Source organism: Erpetoichthys calabaricus, chromosome 17 (genome assembly GCF_900747795.2).
Source record: "Erpetoichthys calabaricus chromosome 17, fErpCal1.3, whole genome shotgun sequence".
Lineage (NCBI taxonomy): Eukaryota > Metazoa > Chordata > Cladistia > Polypteriformes > Polypteridae > Erpetoichthys > Erpetoichthys calabaricus.
The window spans coordinates 71,906,792-71,929,814 of NC_041410.2; the positions used below are offsets into that span (position 1 = coordinate 71,906,792).

At 35.3% G+C, this 23,023-nt stretch overlaps 1 protein-coding gene across 2 annotated transcripts in view; it reads right to left on the reverse strand.

The window, feature by feature from the left end:
• The window catches only part of mctp2a (multiple C2 domains, transmembrane 2a), a 339,546-nt gene that overhangs the window by 75,480 nt on the left and 241,043 nt on the right, over nt 1-23,023 (reverse strand). For both annotated transcript variants that reach the window (XM_028823594.2, XM_028823595.2), the window contains one exon: nt 16,371-16,412. In XM_028823594.2, the coding sequence (XP_028679427.1) occupies nt 16,371-16,412 (42 nt within the window). The remainder of the gene's footprint in view (nt 1-16,370; nt 16,413-23,023) is intronic.

Below are 23,023 nucleotides of genomic sequence, written 5' to 3' on the forward strand. Positions count from 1 at the left end.
GCTTTGTTTCCCTTATGAACATGCTTGTATGCTTCACTCGCTCCCTTCTGAATTGTTTAATGAATTTTTTGCTCTTCGCTGTTTGCGGCCCTTCCGTCATTTCCCCCTACTTCGTTCTTTTATCTCGCGAATATGTTATTGCAATCCTTAACGGGAGCGTTTCAATAAACTGATTGAAAATAGTTTTGCATTTACCTTTTTAGTAAAAGGCGAGCTTTTAAGCCTGAGAAATCACCCCGTAAATGCACACGTTTAATTGCACATGTGTTAATATGTATGGTTACACAGTATTAAAAGACAGTGACCAACGTCAGTTACCTTTGTTCCCGCGTTTGATAAAAGGCGAGCTTTTAAGCCTGAGAAATCACCCCGTAAATGCACACGTTTAATTGCACGTGTTAATATGTATGCTTACACAGTATTAAAAGACAGTCAAAAATTAACGTCATTTACCTTCATTCCCGCGTTTGACTCGTGCTGTAAATCTCTTCCTTGTTTTTAGTTCACGTGATTACGTAGGAGGCGTGATGACGCGATACGTGACTCCGCCTCCTCCATTACAGTGTATGGACAAAAAATATGTTCCAGTTATGGCCATTACGCGTAGAATTTCGAAATGAAACCTGCCTAACTTTTGTAAGTAAGCTGTAAGGAATGAGCCTGCCAAATTTCAGCCTTCCACCTACACGGGAAGTTCGAGAATTAGTGATGAGTGAGTCAGTCAGTCAATCAGTCAGTCAGTGAGTCAGTGAGGGCTTTGCCTTTTATTAATATGTATAGATTATATATATTATATATGTATATATACCAGGGGTGGGCAAACCTTTTAGCTCAGGGGCCACATTAACTTTTAAAATTTGACAGACGGGCCGGGCCAGCATTAGATGCATACATATCAAACACAAACATAAAAAAGGCATTACGGTGTTAATATTTACATTCACTTTTAGTGAGAACAGTGTCGTTGATCACCCTTTTTTTGCCAGTGCATCGAAGTCTGGTGTTAGTTTTGTTGTGGCAATTCTCAGAACAGATCTGAGGTGTTCATCGCTCAACTGGGATCTGTGGGGTGCTTTGTTGGTGTTCATCACACTAAAAGTCTGTTCACACACATATGTAGTGCCAAACAACACCAGCATCCTCTGTGCCATCTTCTGGATGTTTGGAAATATGGCTGCGCTTAATGAAGCATAAAACTCATCCAGTTTAAGAGAGTTGAACTTCTCCTTTAAGAGTGACACTGGAGATCAATCAGTTCCAACTGCAACTCCTGTGGCGTCGTTTCAGGGTCCTGTGTGAAGGGACATGACAACAGCTGAAGTGACTTTTAAAATTTTTCCAAAATCAGAGAACTGACGGCAGAATTCTCCTTGCAGGTCGTCCAGTGATTTCCTGTATTTTTTCACAAGTCGAGTGGTCTCTTTCAGCATAGCCAGTGTGGGGAAATGAGCGAATGAGTTGTTTGACATTTGCTTTGAGAATAAAGCTAGCTTGGTTTTGAAGGCTCTGACGTTTGTGTAGATTTCATGCACAAACTGGTCTTTCCCTTGTAGCTTCACATTCAGCTCATTCATGTATGTCAGTATGTCCACAGCAAAAGGTAAATCACAAATCCAATCTGTGTCACTCAACTCAGGAAAATCGTCAGCTTTCTCAAGTATCTCCAAAAATGAGATAATCTCTTTCCCCAAACCTAACCAATGGACATTGGAGTGGTAAAGCAAGTCCTGGTGATCAGCGTCAATTTCTTCAAGAAACTTAATAAACTGATGATGCTGAAGTCTCCTCACTCGAATAAAGTTAACGAGTTTTACAACTGGCTTCACTACGTAGTCAAGCTGCAATACAGATTTACACAGTGCTTCCTTGTGGATTAGGCAGTGTAAGAAAATTACCTCCTGCTCAGGGCTGTCCCACTTCACCCTCTCCTGGATTCTTTTGAGCAACTCAACGTTAATTTCCAGTCAGATTTGGCGATCCATCTGTGGTAACGTTGGCGAGTGTACTCCAAGGTAGCTTGTGTCTATTTATGACCCCCGACATGCTGTCATACAAGTCCTCTCCCTGCGTTTTCCCCGTTAGGGATTCCATGGCCAAAAACTCCTCCATTATCTCAAAATTGTCATTAATCCTTCTGATAAAAATTAAAAGCTAAGCGGTGTCCTTTATGTCACTACTTTCATCCAGTGCCAAGGGATATAATGTAAATGACTCCGCTTTTTTGTTTAACTTGCTAGCTAAGTCTTCGTCAATTAGCTCAACACAGCGAGTCACTGTCCTGAGTGATAACCTAATTTTTTCAAATTTGTTCTTGCTCTCAGGACACAAGATACCTGCTGTCTTTACCATGCACTCTTTGATTAACTCCACTTTGGAGAAAGGCTTGCTGGTCTTTGCTAATTTGAATGCCAGCACATAACTTGCCTTTGTGCTTGATTCTTGGATGGCAGTTTGTCGGATAAAGGTGTTTTGCTGAGCCTGCAAACTAGCTGCCAACCTCTGAGCGGTAGCCGTCTGTTCTTGCGTTGACTGGTTGTTAGCGTAATTAGCATGCTTGGTGGAAAAGTGACGGCTGATGTTGTATTCCTTTAAAACCGCAACGGTTTCTTGGCAAATAAGACATACAGCCTTTGACCGGACTTCAGTGAAAAAGTATTTAGTTGTCCATTCCTTATTAAACACTCGGCACTCACTGTCGACTTTTCTTTTCTTTGGCCCACTCATTGTTGCAGATGGGTTCAGAGCAGTAGCAGAGTAGTAACAGAGAGTAACCCGGGCTCCGCAAAATCAAGTCAATGTATCATTGCGCCTAATGTGCCACCTGGTGGAATGCCAGGCATTACAAGACAAGGTCAAATGAATGCAGTCATAATTATGATAGGATTTGGGCAATTTTATACCAATCTTCGGCGGTCCGGATTAAAAAGACCAACGGGCCGGATATGGCCCGCGGGCCGTAGTTTGCACACCCCTGATATATACACACACACACACACGCACACACACACACACACACACAGGGGTGGGCAAATGTAGGTTTACAGTGGCTCATATGAAAAACAAAAACATGCAGGTTATAATTATTACAATAACTTTATTAACTCAAAAGAATATCACAATGACACAGTGTACTTAGGTACAATCTTGTTAGTGTTCAAAGTGCTGCCCTTCGTTATTTACACATTCTTATAGTCTACTCGCTATACTCAATCACACTCTGGTACAGAGTTCTTTATTGACGTCAGTTTCTTGACATGCTTCTTTTATGTAGTGAATCATACCATTCACAGTACGTGGCCTTTGTTGACCTAACCTCCTGTTGGGTAAACGTTCACCAAGAAACTCACAGTGCTACGGCATACTGTGGAGGAGCTCCATCTTGTTGAAAGAAGAAGTCCTCATTATCATGCTGTATCTGTAATTGTGCAAAAAATAGTGTCCCCTGTCATGTGTAGCAGTTGTATGAAATAAAAATAGGTCCAAGTACCCCTTTACACGAAAGACCCACTCAAATAAACTCTTGAGTTTTACACACTCACATCTGTAGACCTACTTTTGCCTTCCCGTATATATATATATATGTGTGTGTGTGTGTGTGTTTGAGATGGGACACTTCTTGCCTTGCATCTGATGCTTACTGGGATAGGCTCCACATTTGCTTCACCTCTGCTCTGGACAAGTGGATTTAGAAAATGAAAAAATGGAAATATCTATTCCGCAAAATCTGAGATACTGTTTTAGTCATTTTGAGGTTGTCTATACACCTCTATCCAGCTCATGCTCTTTGATGATGGGTTGCCTGATTTTCTTGCGTAGTGGCTACTCAAGTCTTGGCACTATATGCTAGTTTTTCTGTTTCCCACAATACAGCTAGATGGGGCCTAAACAATTATTCAAGTCCAAGAGCCTCTTACCACCTAAATGCCACCTCCCCATGTTTTTGTGACCATATCTAGAGTCTATTTTCTGATATTTGATATCTTTTAGGTCTTCCAGGTGGCAAAATTCCATACACAGCATAAACTTTATGCGACTATGAAGGCATTATGATCAACATGCCCGGAAGGAAATGACAAAGCCAAGTATGGGAGGTTTTTGAATACATTGAAAACGTGAAGTGCAAGTTCATTATCTTTGAGCAGAATATCTTCTGTGCTGTAGACATTAAGAATAAAAGCCCTGACCTGTTTCTATGCAAAGAAAAAGGAAAGAATGAAAATGCCAACAATCAGAACACAGACTTTTTTTTTCCCCACAATCAAAAAATATCTGTTCATAATATATAAAACATAAGCTGCTTCAGAAAGAGAAACACATTTATTAAAAACCTAAGCCATTCTTTTTCAGTTCTTACTTCTGGCAAATGGTCAGAGCCTCTGGAAGTTATACAAGAAGATTCACAGAGTATTTCTATCCACAGGTCTTAAGTTCACCAAACTGCTATTAAATAACCACATGCTGTGTTCTTGTAAATTTGATATGCAATGTATTACTTATGTATACTATACTTTATTATATATACATATATACACATATATACATATATCTGTGTGGGTGTATGGGTGTATATATGTATATAGAGAGAAACGGCTGACATCCTTACCTGGCTGGGATGCCCATAAAGTGGAAGAATGTGGGAAGGCAGCTTTTGTAGAGCAATTCAACCCCGCCCCCCCCCAAACTGCTAGGTGGCAGGGGTGGTGTGGGGAGTGGGGACCCCTACTTTGTCTAGCTCTCACTACTCCTGGGAGTGCTCCCGGGCCAATCATTTTGGACACCAGAAGTACTCCTGGGTATTGCATAAAAGAAGCTGGCTGCCTCAGCTCCATGAGCCAGAGTCGGGATGACGGAGAACGAAGCATGCAACCAGGAATGAAGGAGGCAGTGACCAGTGGCAAAGAGGAGAAGAAAAGAGAGTGAGAGTTGTACTTGCTGTATTGTGGTTTATTATTATGCTTTCTGACTGTAGTTGTGGTGTGGGAAATACTTAAAAGAAGAGTTTACCTTAAATAGAACTCTCTTGGGTTTCTGATATTTGTGTCACAGCCTGCTTGCGTTGGGTGTCTGGGGAGCTGTAGTGCCCTCTAGTGGCCACAATACACACACACACACACGCACACATGCACTCGGCAGCAAATTTTAATATTTTTTGTCTAATGCAATATCTTTGACACACATTGTATGAGCACGTAAAGAAAAAAGATTACATGACATAATATGAAAGTTGAAAACACTACTTTAAACAGAAACATTTAATTCACCAGGAAAAAATGGGTATGTTTGGGGTTTACTTGTTCAATACGATTGCTTTAGAAATCATGACTGAATATAGACAAAAACAAAAAGAGTCTGAAGAGTTTATCGTTATGCATACTCAAGAACATACGAGATCATTCTGTGAACACAGAAAATCGACTTTTGAGGAAAATGAAAGCATTTGCTAACTCCTTAAACTTTAAGGTTCACATAAAAGCGAAATGAAATGAAGCAAATAGGCAGAGAAGTCTGCATGCAGCATACACGCAAAATAAAAAATAAGGATAGTCCATGCTGGATCTTCCATGAGAGATGAAAAATATCAAGTGACTTTTAAGTTAATGAGGACTAAAGAATACATAAGCACGCTGAGCATTTGCATCAGTGAGCCTTTATGATTATTTCATCTTTCAAAATAACTTTGAAGTTCCCAATGTTTTAACAGAAGATCTGTAGATACTTGCTTTATGATTCAATTTCATTTTTGTCAATTTCATGCTTTAACATATATGAAGGATATAATTAAAATCTCGAGAAAGAGCAAGTCATTTCTGAGCTTTAAGTTAAGGATGTCAGTCAGAACTGTTACTTAAATACACTAGTCTGCTGACTATTAAAAAGTACATAAAAACATTAATCATTAACCCTTTCACTATAAAGAAAATGAATAGCAGGGTACAGCTATTGTATACAAAGGTGTTAATCAAAAAGTGCTGGGATCATATTTTTTTAACAAACACTACAGGAAGATGGGCATAATGAGGGCAGCCAATGCTGAGATCCATTCTGATAAATTACATGGTTCAGTCATTATGTGTAAACACTTGATTATAAAAAGTTCCCTATTGCATTTGCAATAAAGGCTTTAACTTCAGTCCTCTTATGGCATTTGTGATGTTGATCAGCATGTCTGCCTGTCTTGTTATTCAGCGCCCTTTTTTTAAAAATGGAAAAACTGCACAACGTCACAAAGATTCATAGATCCAATTAATGAAAAAGATTTGCTGCCATTATTACACAATGTATTAGGGGTGCATGATTATGACAAACTCTAACAGATGATGATTATTGCCTTTGATATTATACTTGTGATTATTAACTTTAATTAAAACTACTATGAAACTGATACCTTGTCTTACCAACTGCATACAGTGCATCCGGAAAGTATTCACAACGCATCACTTTTTCCACATTTTGTTATATTACAGTCTTATTCCAAAATGGATTAAATTCATTTTTTTCCTCATAATTCTACACACAACACCCCATAATGACAACGTGAAAAAAGTTTCCTTGAGATTTTTGCAAATTTATTAAAAATAAAAACATTGAGAAAGCACATGTACATAAGTATTCACAGCCTTTGCCATGAAGCTCAAAATTGAGCTCAGGTGCATCCTGTTTCCCCTGATCATCCTTGAGATGTTTCTGCAGTTTAACTGGAGTCCACCTGTGGTAAATTCAATTGATTGGACATGATTTGGAAAGGCACACACCTGTCTATATAAGATCCCAAAGTTGACAGTTCATGTCAGAGCACAAACCAAGCATAAAGTCAAAGGAATTCTCTGTAGACCTCCGAGACAGGATTGTCTTGAGGCACAAATCTGGGGAAGGTTACAGAAAAATTTCTGCTGCTTTGAATGTCCCAATGAACACAGTGGCCTCCATCATCCGTAAATGGAAGAAGTTTGAAACCACCAGGACTCTTCCTAGAGCTGGCCAGCCATCTAAACTGAGCGATTGAGGAAGAAGGGCCTTAGTCAGGGAGGTGACCAAGAACCCGATGGTCACTCTGTCAGAGCTCCAGAGGTCCTCTGTGGAGAGAGGAGAACCTTCCAGAAGGACAACCATCTCTGCAGCAATCCACCAATCAGGCCTGTATGGTAGAGTGGAGAGACGGAAGCCACTCCTTAGTAAAAGGGACATGGCAGCCCGCCTGGAGTTTGCCAAAAGGCACCTGAAGGACTCTCAGACCATGTGAAAGAAAATTCTCTGGTCTGATGAGACAAAGATTGAACTCTTTAGTGTGAATGCCAGGCGTCATGTTTGGAGGAAACCTGGCACCATCCCTACAGTGAAGCATGGTTGTGGCAGCATCATGCGGTGGGGATGTTTTTCAGCGGCAGGGACTGGGAGACTAGTCAGGATAAAGGGAAAGATGACTGCAACAATGTACAGAGACATCCTGGATGAAAACCTGCTCCAGAGTGCTCTTGACCTCACACTGCGGCGACAGTTCATCATTTAGCAGGACAACGACCCTAAGCACACAGCCAAGATATCAAAGGAGTGGCTTCAGGACAACTCTGTGAATGTCCCTGAGTGGCCCAGCCAGAGCCCAGACTTGAATCCGATTGAACATCTCTGGAGAGATCTTAAAATGGTTGTGCACCGACGCTTCCCATCCAACCTGATGGAGCTTGAGAGGTGCTGCAAAGAGGAATGGGCGAAACTGGCCAAGGATAGGTGTGCCAAGCTTGTGGCATCATATTCAACAAGACTTGAGGCTGTAATTGCTGCCAAAGGTGCATCGACAAAGTATTGAGCAAAGGCTGTGAATACTTATGTACATGGGATTTCTCAGTTTTTTTATTTTTAATAAATTTGCAAAAACCTCAAGTAAACTTTTTTCATGTTGTAATTATGGGGTGTTGTGTGTAGAATTCTGAGGAAAAAAATGAATTTAATCCATTTTGGAATAAGGCTGTAATATAACAAAATGTGGAAAAAGTGATGCGTTGTGAATACTTTCCGGATGCACTGTATACTGTATTCTGTTTAGACACAGTACAGTAGAACTTCCATTTTGCTGGGAATCACTTAAATTGTTAATATGAAATTGTTAAATACTGAATTAGTTGGAAAATTAAAAATGTACTATTTAAATTTTTTTTTACAATAAAGATTAATCAAACAAAATTTGTGTCACTGTATTTAGTGTAGTAAATGCAGTAAATTAATGATATTCATAGTTACATTTTACTTTATAAATATATAACACATTCTTTTTTTTCTTCCAAAATAAATGTTACTTCTGGAAAAAACAGTCATCACCATCAGTCACCATTCAAAAATGTAAAATGTGAGAAAATGTTAAGGATGAACTTTAAAATTGGGGTTCTCTATTATTAAGGAAACAAATATTGCATGTGTATGCAAAATCAAAGCAGATAATAAAATCTTCAATGACAGTAGTGTAAGATTAACTTTGTATTGTAAACGCAACCTGATAGCTCTGTCATACATGCGTACACAAACTCTAAATGTAACAACAGAAATATATAGAAGCTCAAGAAGTATTGAGATAGTAAGACAATGTTACATGTTGCTACCAGACTCAGAACTACAGTTGTGGTGTCTCCATTCTTAAGGAAAGAATTGCAATGAAAGGCATATTCATTTAAAGAAGCAGTGCTGGAAACATCTGCTTTCCAATGTGTATTCTTTATCAATATAAACAATTATGTTCATACATGCTTCCATAGTTCTAATTAATTGTGACTGCACAAAGTGTCACTTGTTTCAGAACCATTTTACATTTTTCCAAAATTTTTTAATAAAGTAAAGGCAACATAACTTGAGAAGAATAACTGCAGGAGGGGTTGACATCTCTTATTTTGAGTTTTGAATTATTTTTAAAACCTTTGCTGCATACAGATTTAATCAGAGCTTTGCCTTCCGATAAATAAAACACAATGTCTACTGTTATCTGATTTTGCTTTGATAGCCTGGTATATGCAGATATTCATTAGCATAAACACATAATGTGATTGGTCTACTTGACTTGGAGAAGTTAGACACAGAATCCCTCACACCACAAATTCTCCAACATCTAAATCACTGTGATGTCACTCATCAATCATTAACTTTGAGCAACACTGCTTGTATGAAAATGTACTACATAAAATCAATGTTGTTGTTGTACAGCTCCAAATACATGGTTGGTTAGTGATACAATGATGCTGTGGTCATAAGTGGATTAAAGGGTGGAGCTCTTCTATACAAAAATGTTTGCTAGAGAAATTCCATCCATACATACAGTACATTGTTACAACCACCAGTTGCACTTGGTAATAGCTCATGTCATTCAGGAAGAGCTATGTGCTAGAAATTGTCTTCATGGACTCTTTCATAAACCCTACATTTGACAGTATTATGATACTCCAGAACTGAAAAAATCGTTGGAAATTCAATGGACTAGTCACTTTGATATGATAAAAGCCATTGTTGAAAATAGATGAAATTTGACAAATTCTCACAGATGTAGCAGAAAACAAAAATGTATCAATGGATATATGCACAGATGCATCATGGCTTTTGATCCAAATAAAAATGAATAGCTCTTGAGAACTGCGACAGTTCCTGACACATGTTCTTTGTTGCTTGAAACTAGTAAGTTATATCCTACTGTAGACATTTGTAGGGCTGATGATGTTAGTACTGCCTGCATCACTGGAGGCATTACAAGAAATCTAGAATGATCATTTCTTAAGAAAAGAATTGGAAGGTCCGGAGGCTTCAAATACTCCAAAAAGGAAGAGGTCAGTAAGTAGTCAACTGGCTCATAGTATTGTTCTGTCTTTTGGGGGGCACACAGATGTCACCATTTCCCTAGGTCAGTCCATGTAGAGATCACTGTTAAGTGTTTTTGACAGGGAAATTGTGGAAACAGAAAACCGATTTTCCCAAAAGAACATAAACCTAATGAAGGCAACATCTTTCCTGTTACCAAAACTGAAGAATTTGTGGATAATGCACTTTTGATTCCCCTGAACAATGAGATTCTTATTGCTAAACCAATGTTGCTGAAGACCCTTACTGGCAATGTTCAAATCTCCGAAGTGTGTAAATACCTACATGAGTACAAGTCAGCATTTCCTGAGTTACATAAATTGTACGTTACTTCACTGGTAATTTCCATTTTCTACAGCATCATGTGAAAGTTCCTTCTCAACACTGCCCAGAGTTCTCATTCCTTTTTGTCATTCAGTTGGTACACAGCTGAGACCAATGTAGTCATTTCAGCTCATGAGAAAGCAACAACTAAGTCCTTAGACATGGATGAATTTTTAAGGGCAACAGAACACTGATGCTATAATATGATGCAGATAGATTTTTCCATATTGCATAGGAAAAACAAAGCTTTTAACAGTTGCAAATAATACATGTAAATTATATTTTTAGATGTTGAGATTCCATTTGTAAGAGAAATTAAACTTTAAATGTAATATATTGAATAGAGTTATACATTTGAAGAAAATGATTCTAAAAATGATTCTATTCGAGAAGCTGATAAAAACACACTCAAATAACTGTTTTTGTATAACTGCTTCATTACCAGAAATATGCAATTTTTAATATAGAAATTAAATTGCAAATTTGTCTAAGTATTCTGAAAATTATGTTTAATATTCAACAAACTGATTTTTAAAAAACTTTTATAGTCCACCTCTGTTTTTATATAACTGAATTTTTTGTTAAAAGACATTCAATGATTAAGTAAAAAGTAATACAATTTCATATTAACTTCTGGCGTTGTATTACATATCTTAGTAACCTTGTGTCACCTTCTGTACTTTGACCAATTTTATTAGGTGCATGAAGTCAACATTACTTGAGAAAAATAAATCCAACTCAAAAATTCAAAATGTACACCCTGGCAGTATATTATAGAACTGCCCCTGGCTGTAATGCTAATGACTGATGGCTTTGTGTGGTGGGCAATGAATGAGTGAAAATAACAATAAATTTTCATACACATTGGGAAACCGAAGCCCTGATGTGACTTGTCTAGAGACGATAAACCAGTCCAATGGAGTAGTGGCCATTGCTGCATTTACCTACGTTATTACACGAGACCAAATGGACAATCCTTGTTTCAAATAAAAATACATTGATTACTCAGATTTAATTCAGTCTTAGATGGAAAGAATAACTTATATATTCAATACTGCAAAGTTGGTTCAGGAAACAGAAACAGGATTTATAGCTTGTTATAACTTAGGGCATCTTCAAAACCTTAAAGAAGGAGTACAGATTTAAAAATACCTAATATAACTTAAAACCGAACTTCCAAAAACAGAGAATCCATAAAAATAATACCTTTAATTGAAAAGTGATCAATTGTAATTACAAAAATGTAAAATTCATATGAATAAAAAGCAGTTTGTTGCTTCTTCTTGTGAACATAAATGTTCTACTGAAAGAAACAAAAAATAAAAGCAGATAACAAAGAAAAAAAACCCAACAAAAAACAAACATTTCCTCCGACATGATAAACAATCCAATGAAACTCCATTACTGAAGACAAATGCCAAAATGAATTGACCCTCTTATCTCTGGCAATGAAATATGATAGAAATCTGTGAATTTCTGCAGTAACTAAAGCCTGGTTAATATGAGCCGTTGCCTAGCAGAGTCAGTACATAAAGCTTATTTTTACACTATGAGAACAAATCCAGAATCAAAGCCCTGAAATAAATCCAGTCACTATCATAAACATTGTGTTCCTTAGTACAGCAAGTCCCAAAAATAACTCAAAACACTCACTAGAGGGGTATACCTTTAAACTCAGGCTATTAACGAAATAGGCAAACGTGTATATCAATAGAAAGATTTATTACCAACAAAAATGTACCTCTGAAGAGGACAAAGGGCCAAACAGGAGTTGTCTGACACAGGCAAACCGGAAGCAAACTAAGTCTCAATACAAAAATCCAGAAGGCAATGTCAATAAACAGGGCCAGGGTTCAAAATCTAGTAAAATAACTCAAGCAAAGCAAAAGACACTAGAACTTTCTAAGTGCATAAGTACATTCAATGATCCACATGGCACTGTCAGCTTTCAGCTGAGATCAGTCCCCTGACAGTGATGGGCAGGTGGCCTCATGTCTTGAGGGGCAACCCACAAGACACATGGTAATAGAAAAGGTACTATCACAGACAGAAACTAACTGAACAACAATTTTATTATAAAAATGAGCAAAACAGACATAAAGAGAACATTTAGACCCAAACCTATTTTTACCCATACTGAAATACAACAGTCATAACAGAAAATCCTTTACTGGCTCATTTTTTAAAAGAAAACTTCATATTCAAGCACTACTCTGTAATCATTTTTTCTCTTTGATTGGTGAAAGTTTGGATGCTTTGCTGTATGTCCCACCTTCATTTTTTAAAATGCAACTGTGTCAAGTTAATGCACCACACGTGTGCCACATGTTACATAGCAATAAGCTGTAAACAATGCCACAAAAAATCCCAGGAAATACAAGTTGATAACCTATCTGAACAAAAGAAAAATATCAAAAATTGATTACCAATACTGATGTTACTGAGGTAAACGATGAAAAATAATATCAATATATACAAAAAATAATTGGAAATAAAAAGGATTAAAATATTGAAATAAAAGCAAATGCAAGAAAGAATCAAAAACATATTCTTAACACTGGTTAACAGAGACAGATGTGTTTGCGACTTTATGTGGTTTGTTAAGTTGTAGGCAAATGTTAGTTATGTTTATAAATAGCTAAAACTGAAAATGTTACACAGTTATTCATGCAGCATAAAATATACAAATGGGTGTAAATATAAAGTAAGTACTACATTACCCAGAATCCATCACTGTAATATTTTTAAAATGATTCTTTTCTGTGCACTTTACAACCAAAATATAGAAACAGAAAAGGTTTCAATACTTAATTTTGCAAAATCAGAAAGTAAAGTTTTAAAATATTTATGAATTAAGTACATATTTTAAAAAAACACTGCTTAGTGTATTACAGTACAATTCCCACATGCGGCAGAAATGACAAAATACCATTGTCCAAACAATGGGTATAATCAATAAGTTCTGCCTTACTACACAAATATAGACTAGCACAAAATACAAAACATGTAAAACTTGTAAAACAGCAGCTATGTTCTAAATGCTAGGAAAAATATAATATACAATACATACAAAAATTTTACAAACAGACCGACAGATGTATAAATACATACATACATAAATAGATGCGATTTTCTGCTTGGCTGCACAGCTTTATTGCATTCTGTTAAAAAACCATTCATCTTGTATATATTTTGCCCCTGGTATACTAAACAGATTAAGATTATGAATCCCAGAAGAACACGAAAAACAGACCAGCAGTCCTTGACTGCACGCACAGTTAAGCTAAAATGCAATGATCTGTATTAATAAAGTAATATATCAGGAGACAAGTTGCCTCCAATGTTGTTTATATGACAAAGTCTAAACGTAAGGGCTTACACACTAGACACATTCTTAATGAAGCTTAAAGATGCCCAAAAGCATGTACATGCTGTAAGGAACTTCAAAACTATTTCAAACAGTCCATTTAAGGCATGTTTTTTAATTTGATTGCTAGTCATGCCAGGTCTCTAGAGAAGATGCTTTTATTATACAAAGGATTACTGCAGACGAAATGTCCGTACTTTATTTAGTATGCCCACTGCCAGTTACTCATTGAAGTAATAAATAAAGCTTTATTAAATTCAAATATTCAGTTCTTACAGGTAAATATGATTCTTTTAAATTAAAAAATGTAATATTACTGGGATGATTCAGTTGGCATTATTTTGTGTTTCCACTTTATTCCTGATTTTAACTTTTTTTTTCAGGAAGATAGTTCTAGAGAATACACTACAGGAGGGTTACTAAGACTCTTTTGAAATACACTATATTATTTCACATTCAAAGACATCTCTGATGTCACAAATATTTAAACAGCATGATCAAAGTAGACAGATTTTCTAAGACTAAACTGTAAAGTCATGCTGAGAATTTTAAAATTGACCAGCTCAAGATCCAAAGACCTGAAGCCCTCTCTCACCTACATTTATGTTTTTTAACTTTACCATTAAAAAACAACAGGGATAAAAAAAAAAACAAAAAAAAACCCAATGTTGTCAGCCGTGCTGACCTTCTCTCAGAGGCATGTATTTTCTTGCTAATTTTGCCATCAAGGGGAACCTTGCTTACTTTTCAAAGTAACGAGTAACATAACACAATACTTATTCTCTTGAAGTAAAAAAAAAAAAAAAAAAAAGATATGCATTACTGTGTTAATATGGAAGATTATTCCTGCCACAACCCCCAAAAGATACTGTGCTATTTTTCACAAATATTCCCTTTTTTCGCAAAGACGTTACCTGCTTTCAATTTTATTACTAGGCAGTAAATATACACACGATAATGGCCTAAAAATAGGCCTAAATTAATGATTTACATCAGCCTGGTTAACGATGGAAATTAAATCCTCCTGTCCTTCTTTATATGTCCTGCTTTGTACCCCAATAAGCTCTAACTTTTATCAGTTATCCAATTATCCAATCGCCAACCAATAACTCAGAATATGGAACCAATGCGGGATGCACTTCAAGCTAGGGAAGGCTTTATCGGTTAATCCTTTACACGATAATCACCTTTTTCAACTTTCTCAAACCTACTCAGTATTTAATATTCGGAAATATTACAATAGCTTGGCAATATTACAATAGCCCTAAAGGTGCATCAAATTTCCAAAGAAATTAAAAACATAGTAATAAAAGTGAGAACTAATTTGTGTACAGGATTAAAATGTACCAACCCCTGTTAAGTACAGTGCCCCATCTCACTTTTTGAGACACTGCCACCCAAAATGTCCATGCACGTCACTGTTTTGGCTAAAGATTAATAATTAGCTGCAAAAAGACTTTGCTATCAACCAGTGCTGCTGACACAATAGGTTGCTGCAGTCTGACTGCATGGGGCATGTTTGTTTTGTATATGGTAATTCATGTTAGAATGTTCCCAATCTGAACTATGTTCAACGTTCCCCATTGAAACATATACCTTAACTACAGTACTTCCCTCATGGGTCTATTTAAATGACAACCATGTTTCAAATTGAGATTGTAATAGGCACTGCAATGCAGCAAGACAATTACAATTTCAAATTAAAGTTTCAATTTACTGTTTAATCTATCCTATTACCGGTACTTGATTTAAACAGCTAACGTATGTTACTGAAACAACTCTTAGTTGTTATCATCCCTGATCAAAATGAATGGAATTGATCATTTAAATAACAATCCTAAACTCCACTAAAATGTTATGGAAGAATCTGAAATGAAAAAAATGTCACTGAGTTGAATCACCACTATTGGAAGGAGCGGATCTAGTCTTCCTTCACAGCACTGCAAAAGTAATCAGTGATCAGTAACTACAGGAAGCATTTGATTACAATTAGTGCTGGTAAAACTGATGCAGCCAATCCAAAAGGTTGCTTACTTTTTCATGTGGGTATTTCACAGGTTTCTCTATAAAGAAATATCAAAATGTTCATTTGATCACTTAAGGACCTTTTTAATGAATGTTACATTTAAGTTAAAAATTAAATAAAGAATTGATATTAAGGTGTAAGTTAAACATTTGATCATACTGATTATGGGAAAACTATGTAGTAATGCTGTAAATCAAATAAAAGGAAAATATTGTTAATTGGCACTGTATTATTCTATGCTTATTATGCCTGTGTACATGTAGGCTGAAGATTAATAAATAATCAAAATGTTTTAAATGCTGTAGCACTGGCCAACAAAATTCCTCTATAAAAATAGAAGGAATTAAATAGCATGTTTAAAGCTTATAGGAGTATTTGTCAAATATCTGTCATATACTCATAGAAATTACATTAAATAGTGTAATATTATTACAGTATAAACAGATTATACAATTCCTATTAATACTGTTCACTTCTGGAAGATAATACATTTTTGGAAACGAATACTTAAAAATCTACTGTTTATTCATCTGAAAACTGTACAGGAAAAAACATTATTACAGTAGGGTTTAAAATGCCCATCTGTAAGAGCTTGTGTAAATTTTTATCTTTTGCATTTCTTGATTTTACTAAAACAGTATATTCTACTGTAAGTATTATTTTGAATTTAGGATGCTAAGAGAACATGAGGAAATACTGGCATTAACAAGTGTCAAAAAAGATATAAGTACAGAAAATCAGTAGGTCATGTAAAGTCAAAAAAATGTACAATAAAAAAATAATGTACAACAAAATGTCTTAAGATAATAAAACAAAATCTACCTTTTCATCGTCATCATCATCTTCACCCAAATCCAAGTTAACCTAGGAAAAAAGTTAAGTATCATTAAAAAGAGTCTCTGAAATAAAAAAAATGCTAGGTGTGGTTTTAAAATGAAACAAAGGCATAAAAGGTAAGCAATATTGTGACAGGACTTTGGATATGTCTTCAGACAGTAAGAGGATGCAATGAATGTAAAAAGAGACATGATTGAATTTCAAATCAATCATGCTTTACTGCAATAAACTGCACTACTGTGCAATTTTCAAATTTTGCTTTTTAAAATAACTGCATTCAATCATAAACAATTTTCTTAAAAAAAAAAAAAAAAAAAAAAAAAAAAAAAAGAGGTTCAATGAATATGCAGTTACTGAAAAATGGCAGAGACAAAAAAGTGAAATTCCTTCTAGTTGGATTACAGCAATTCTCAGTTTCATAAACTTCCTACATCAAGTATTAATAGCTGCAATAGGTTAAATATCCTGCAGAAAACATGGACTCAGATCAAATGTAATAGCTTGAGCACTCCAGCCTAGAAAGATAGATAGATAGATCCTTTATTGATCCCATGAGAAAATAGCAATGTTCCAGCAGCCTACACATATTAACAATAGTAAGATGTATATAAAAGTACAAAGAATATACCTAAAACTTAAAACAGTAAAATAAATATATCCATGGGCTATTGAAACTGTACACACTAACAAGGCAGGAAAAATCAGCCAGAAGATGTGTTGAAAAATCAGATGGCCACTGGAAAAAAAAAGAACACTGGAGCACTGTGGTAGAATCAGAATTATACTGAAGGTAAGTTGGCCAAGATACAACACAGAGGGTTAGAGACACTGTGCATGGCACCCAGCAACTTAGTTTTCTTGATTACTTTGAATGCAGTAGCTTGTGATTCTCCTCACTGTAATATGGCTAAGTTAAATAAAAGTTAATGTACTGATTTTCCAGTTTCTGTTGATCACTTATGGTATATTATTACAAATTCACACATATCACAATACTCTTTAACAGTACTTAACCTGTTAACAGCTTTGTGATAACCAATATTCAACATTTTAATGCATATTTAAACTTATTTCATATATCTTTTCTACTCATTTGTGTACACAGATTAGAAGATGAGTGGATAGATGGATGATGTACATGATTAGGATTAAGTGTGGTGAAATGCAGAATGAAACAGTAAATGTAACAAATGTCAATCTGGCTCACTGAATCATCACACCATAGAGAGGCAAATGAACAAATATGTACAGTATATCATTTGTAATGGATATCAGTAGCCTTTTATAAAAAGTGAACATTTAAATGCTTTAATAACTAACAAGAAATAGGACTGAATGATATAGCAAGTTTTTACATTAATGAAATTTTAGCAGAAGTCCAAAACCACCAATGATACCATACCAAACCATTTTCTTTCCCGTTTAATACATAACAGATTTGAAGAGGGCTGGAGACTATCTGAGCATGCACAGGATGCAAAGTACGAACAATGTGTAGTGTAAATATACAGATGTGTTGTCTATACAATAATTATTTTAAGTTAATTATCATTATATTTCAATGAAAAAGGTTAACCATGTATGTAAGTAATATTTGCCTGCATAACTAATACACCTCAATAGCAACTCAGTTAAATGCAATCAATCCAGAAAAGAAAACAATTTAAATGTAAACCCTATATCACTGTTATTTTATACCAAATTTGTTTATAGACTAATAAAATGCCAGTCATTGGAAGGAATGCTTGCTAGAATGTCTGGAGAAATGTTCTGCTAAACTGAACTGCTTAGTGTACTATGTGATCGTTTCCTTCTAAAGAATAACCACAACACAACAGCACTTCTAGAAGGTATGCCAAATATTAAGGTAAAAAGTTTGTTTATGTTTAATGCTTATAAACATTTGCAGACTATTTAGTTAAACAAAAGCTATTAAGAAAATTTGGAAAAGTATACTCAGTAGTTTTTCTTACAAAATGGAAGAGAATTAAACGTATTGATCTAAGCTAAAAAGAGACAATTTTATGTATGAAAACTCTTGATTGAGGGAAGATTAGTTCTACTGTGTGGCACTTTCAGAAGAATGTTGAACTAGAGGGGTTATTTTTGGAGTTCCTCTGTGTATTTCAGATGAGAATAATAAAGATAATCTGAAGGATTAGTAGAAGGATTAGGATGGTAAGGTTATTACAGCTAGAAGATTGCAGACCTGAAAGAATAGGCAAAGTCTAATAGTTTTTCTGCTTTTTTGAAGTTTTAAGTAGGAGAATTAACAACATACTATATGTATTTTTATGGTTTACTAATATATCAGTATAAGAATATGAACCATGTCTTTTAAAATATTTTTACTGTGGAGGAGGATATACTGCTGCCTATGTACAGTAGTTTTCCTAGGTTCAATGACTTAAAATGATGCATCATTTTTGCAGAAGCTGTCAAAAACTGGATTCCTCTTATACAAAATGCTGGGGCAAAGACAGCAGTTTAAAATAAACAGACAAATACAGAATTTGAATTGAAGCTATAAACTTGACAAGTGTGTAATTTATGTAATAATACAACACACAAGCTCTCTCTCTCTCTCTCTCTCTCTCTCTATATATATATATATATATATATATATATATAAAGATACATTTAAAGTGTACTGAATTAAATTAACTTAACATGAACTTCTACATTACCCAAAGTAGGCAATGATGGTTACCTTTGAAGTACAACTATTTAAAAACCCTAACAAATTAATTAAATAACAAATAGCCATCATCACATGCATTTTCCATAGCATGAATTTTGAAAACAAAGCACAGCACAACAAAAGGTTTATGGATTTTCATTATTTATATAATTTTATGGCAGCAATGGGGTGCAAAATTTTGCTGGGTTAGCTAGCTGTTAAATTTTCCATGTGTGGGAAACACTAACAAGATATTAGGTCATTGAATCAGCAGTGATTATTTCTTTGAAAAAAGGAAATCTGGGGTGATTTTATACCGAGACAAATGGGGATGTGAGCTACATTTTTAAAAAGGAGCAGAATGGATTTGTTACAAACTGTTTACTGTGGAGTTCTTCAGGTGTCTGCTGAGGTAATTTACTGCAAGGTAATATTACATCATTGCTTGAGGTAGAACGCAACATTTTCTTATTATGGACAGAGAGAAATGGAAGCAAATGTGCTCTATGGTGAACTAGAGAATGTACAGAGGCAATGAAAACAGAACACATCCATTTTAAGTTTTGAAACAATCTCACTTTACAGTCTGTTCTAGATTGTCAGAAAAGGAGTGATAAAATGAGAAACATAATAAAGACAAAAACAGGGTAGCTTAATGTGGGTCTTTGCAGTTAACTTGGCTGACAGAAAGTAATGGATTTAGTCTGGAAAATGTTGAAGAAAATGAAAAGGATTAATATTTGAAAAGAATTCAAGATCTGAAATGAGAGAGAAGGGATTGTGGGTGTTACGGTTAAGGAATAAGCTGAATGGTGAGGGAGTGATTTTGTAAAAATTCATACTTTAGGTACTACACTACTGTAGACAGAGGGGAAATGTTCAAAATATCTTCTGGAGAAAAGTTTATTAGAGAATGTGCTAGATAATGAATTCACTGTACTAGAGCTTAAATTATCAATTAACAATGAAAAAATACAGTGCGGGCGGCACGGTGGCGCAGTGGGTAGCGCTGCTGCCTCGCAGTTGGGAGACCTGGGGACCCGGGTTCGCTTCCCGGGTCCTCCCTGCGTGGAGTTTGCATGTTCTCCCCGTGTCTGCGTGGGTTTCCTCCGGGCGCTCCGGTTTCCTCCCACAGTCCAAAGACATGCAGGTTAGGTGGATTGGTGATTCTAAAATTGGCCCTAGTGTGTGCTTGGTGTGTGGGTGTGTTTGTGTGTGTCCTACGGTGGGTTGGCACCCTGCCCAGGATTGGTTCCCTGCCTTGTGCCCTGTGTTGGCTGGGATTGGCTCCAGCAGACCCCCGTGACCCTGTGTTCGGATTCAGCGGGTTGGAAAATGGATGGATGGGTGGAAAATACAGTGCTAGAACAAATTATGATTTCTTATCAAATGATTAAGTATTTACCAGATGTAGTATTTATTTAACTAGAAATGAATAATGATATGTGGAGGCAGGGGGTTCTAAACGAAGCCTGGAAAAAAGCAATAATTCCTATTGTGAAACCTTGAAAAGATTATTTCAGATGGGTGATTATAGACCTATTACTGTTAAATCTATTTTATGTAAAATGCTGGAAAACATTATAGTAGCAAGTCTGACAATATTTTTTGGAAAATTAAGGGTAGATAAGGTTTTATCATTGTGGATTTCAAGAAAAAAAATCAGGTTAAATGTGTTGGTTTAAGAAAAGAAATATGTAATTTTTTTTTCAGATAATGGAATATATAGAGGCAATTCTTCCAAATTTGGAAAAGCATATCATGCATTATGGAGGAAGTGTCTTCTAATGAAGTGAGATCAGATTGGCACTACAGGAAGACTGCATAAGAGGATATTGGTTTTTATTTATTTATTATTTACCAGAGTAAAGTGTGGAGGAATTACCATCTAATTTATTCATTTTAGGTAATATAATAAACAATGTAATTACTATTATATTGTTTATTATGATTAAAGATTTTTGTCAACAACTTGGTCCATATTAGGTGTTGCTTTACATGCAGATAATGGTATCAAAAGAAAGAGAGGCAGTAATAATAAAAAAATACTCCAGCCAAAAATTATTTTTTTATATGTTACTCCATGTACTTTGAAGTGGTGGCAAAGAAAAAAATATAATCTTCTGTATTAAATACAGAATGGAGACAACCCTTAAGACTTACGAGAAGAACTTTCTAAACAGAGGACAGGACTCTTGACCAATGAATTATGGGGAGAGGCAGTATTTGAAGAAAAGAAAGCATTCATTTTACAAGGTTTAAGCAAGCAACTGAATAACTGACATGGATTATTTGACACAAGTAACGCTAAATTTTTTTTTTGTTTTTGCCCATGAACACTTTTGACATTGTTTGCACTGGGTCACTAAGACCTCTGTTATCATAAACTTTATTTTCTCCATTCTGTATTAAAATTATTAACATATAAAAGTAATATTTTCGGACAGAGTATTTCTTCAAGTATTTGGTGCAGTCTGGGCAAAGAGCATTACAGGTGGGGGAAGAATGGTCATTACAGCAGGCTTTATCTTTTCTTTGTGAGGCTTTTTTATTCAGATAAAGTCTAGACATTATAGCTGTGCAAAACACAGAAATATTCATAGTACAAAATTTTTTTTTTTTTTATACAAAAAACCTTCTCACTCTTCGTTTACTCTGAGCCTCAAATCAATTTACATTAAAAAACAAAATTATCCTCCAGCAGCATGAGAACCTGACCTTCCCTCCAACAGATCACATTCAACTCACTGTAAGGCACCTCCAAATAAAGAATTAATTTACAAAATACACACACTGAAAATGCTGTGCAGAGTTTTAACATTTCCTGAGAACACAATGCTTGTATAGCTTTCAAACAAAACCTATTTTATGATTTCAACAACACTAAATGCCATTTTCTACAGGTAGAAAGATCCGCTTCTACTCTGCCGCAGTAGCGCTCTACACAATTTTCCACATCAAATGTATCTGTTGTGTGAATTCAGATAATACTGAAACAATATTATGATACCTTTTACTGTAACACTTTTTATACATAACATACAGGGACCATTTTGTCAACAGGATTTTTGTTTTCAGTTTCTAACCATTTGGACAATGGGTAGTGACAAAAATGCTAGTGAATTAATTTCTTGGACTATTTGAGAAAAATTTTCACAGCTTTTTTCTGTAAACTTCAATTGGCTATAAAAAAAGTTTGGGTGTTTTCCTTCAAATATAAACCAAGTTCTAATTAATGCTGTAAAAAAGACATACATTCATATATCATTTTAAAACACTGAGGTCACTTAGTAAACAATTTATCAGGGCTTTTGTTTCACAGATAAAATAACAAGAAGTATACTTTTATTTATAATCATTGCAGTTTATTATCCTTCCTATTTGTCACTGTCCTTGGCCACAGCAATTCATTTTGTGAGTTAAGTTGTTATTGGATTTAACATCCATTTAAAGTCCTGTAAATTCACCATGTAATGTTATATGCAAGAAAGGTATAATATTTTATTCAATATTTGTGCTCTTAAATAATCAAGGCACAGACTCAGTTTTGACCTAACTTCTTTACAACAAAGCCACTGTCATGGCAGTGAAATATCTTTTACGTAAGAATGGCTGAACATGTTCAGGAGGCAGCTCCTATGCATCACACCAAATGAAACACACTTCATGATTAGTAATGAAAACTAACAGATTTGTTAGTTTTTGTCCAGATTATTATTTACTTGTACTTGGTAAAAAAAAAAAAAAAGGTAAAACTTCCAATTTTTGTAGGCAATTTCAATTAGCTGTTTTGCTCAACTGACAAAAAGATAGAATTTATGCAATAAAGAAATACAGAATATTTTACCAACACATGCCTGACATGGCTGCTGACATGAGGCCACATGAAAACATGCTGTCCCATAACTTCGTTTCTATATCCATTCAGCATAACACACGATTGCCTTAAAAGAGGAGC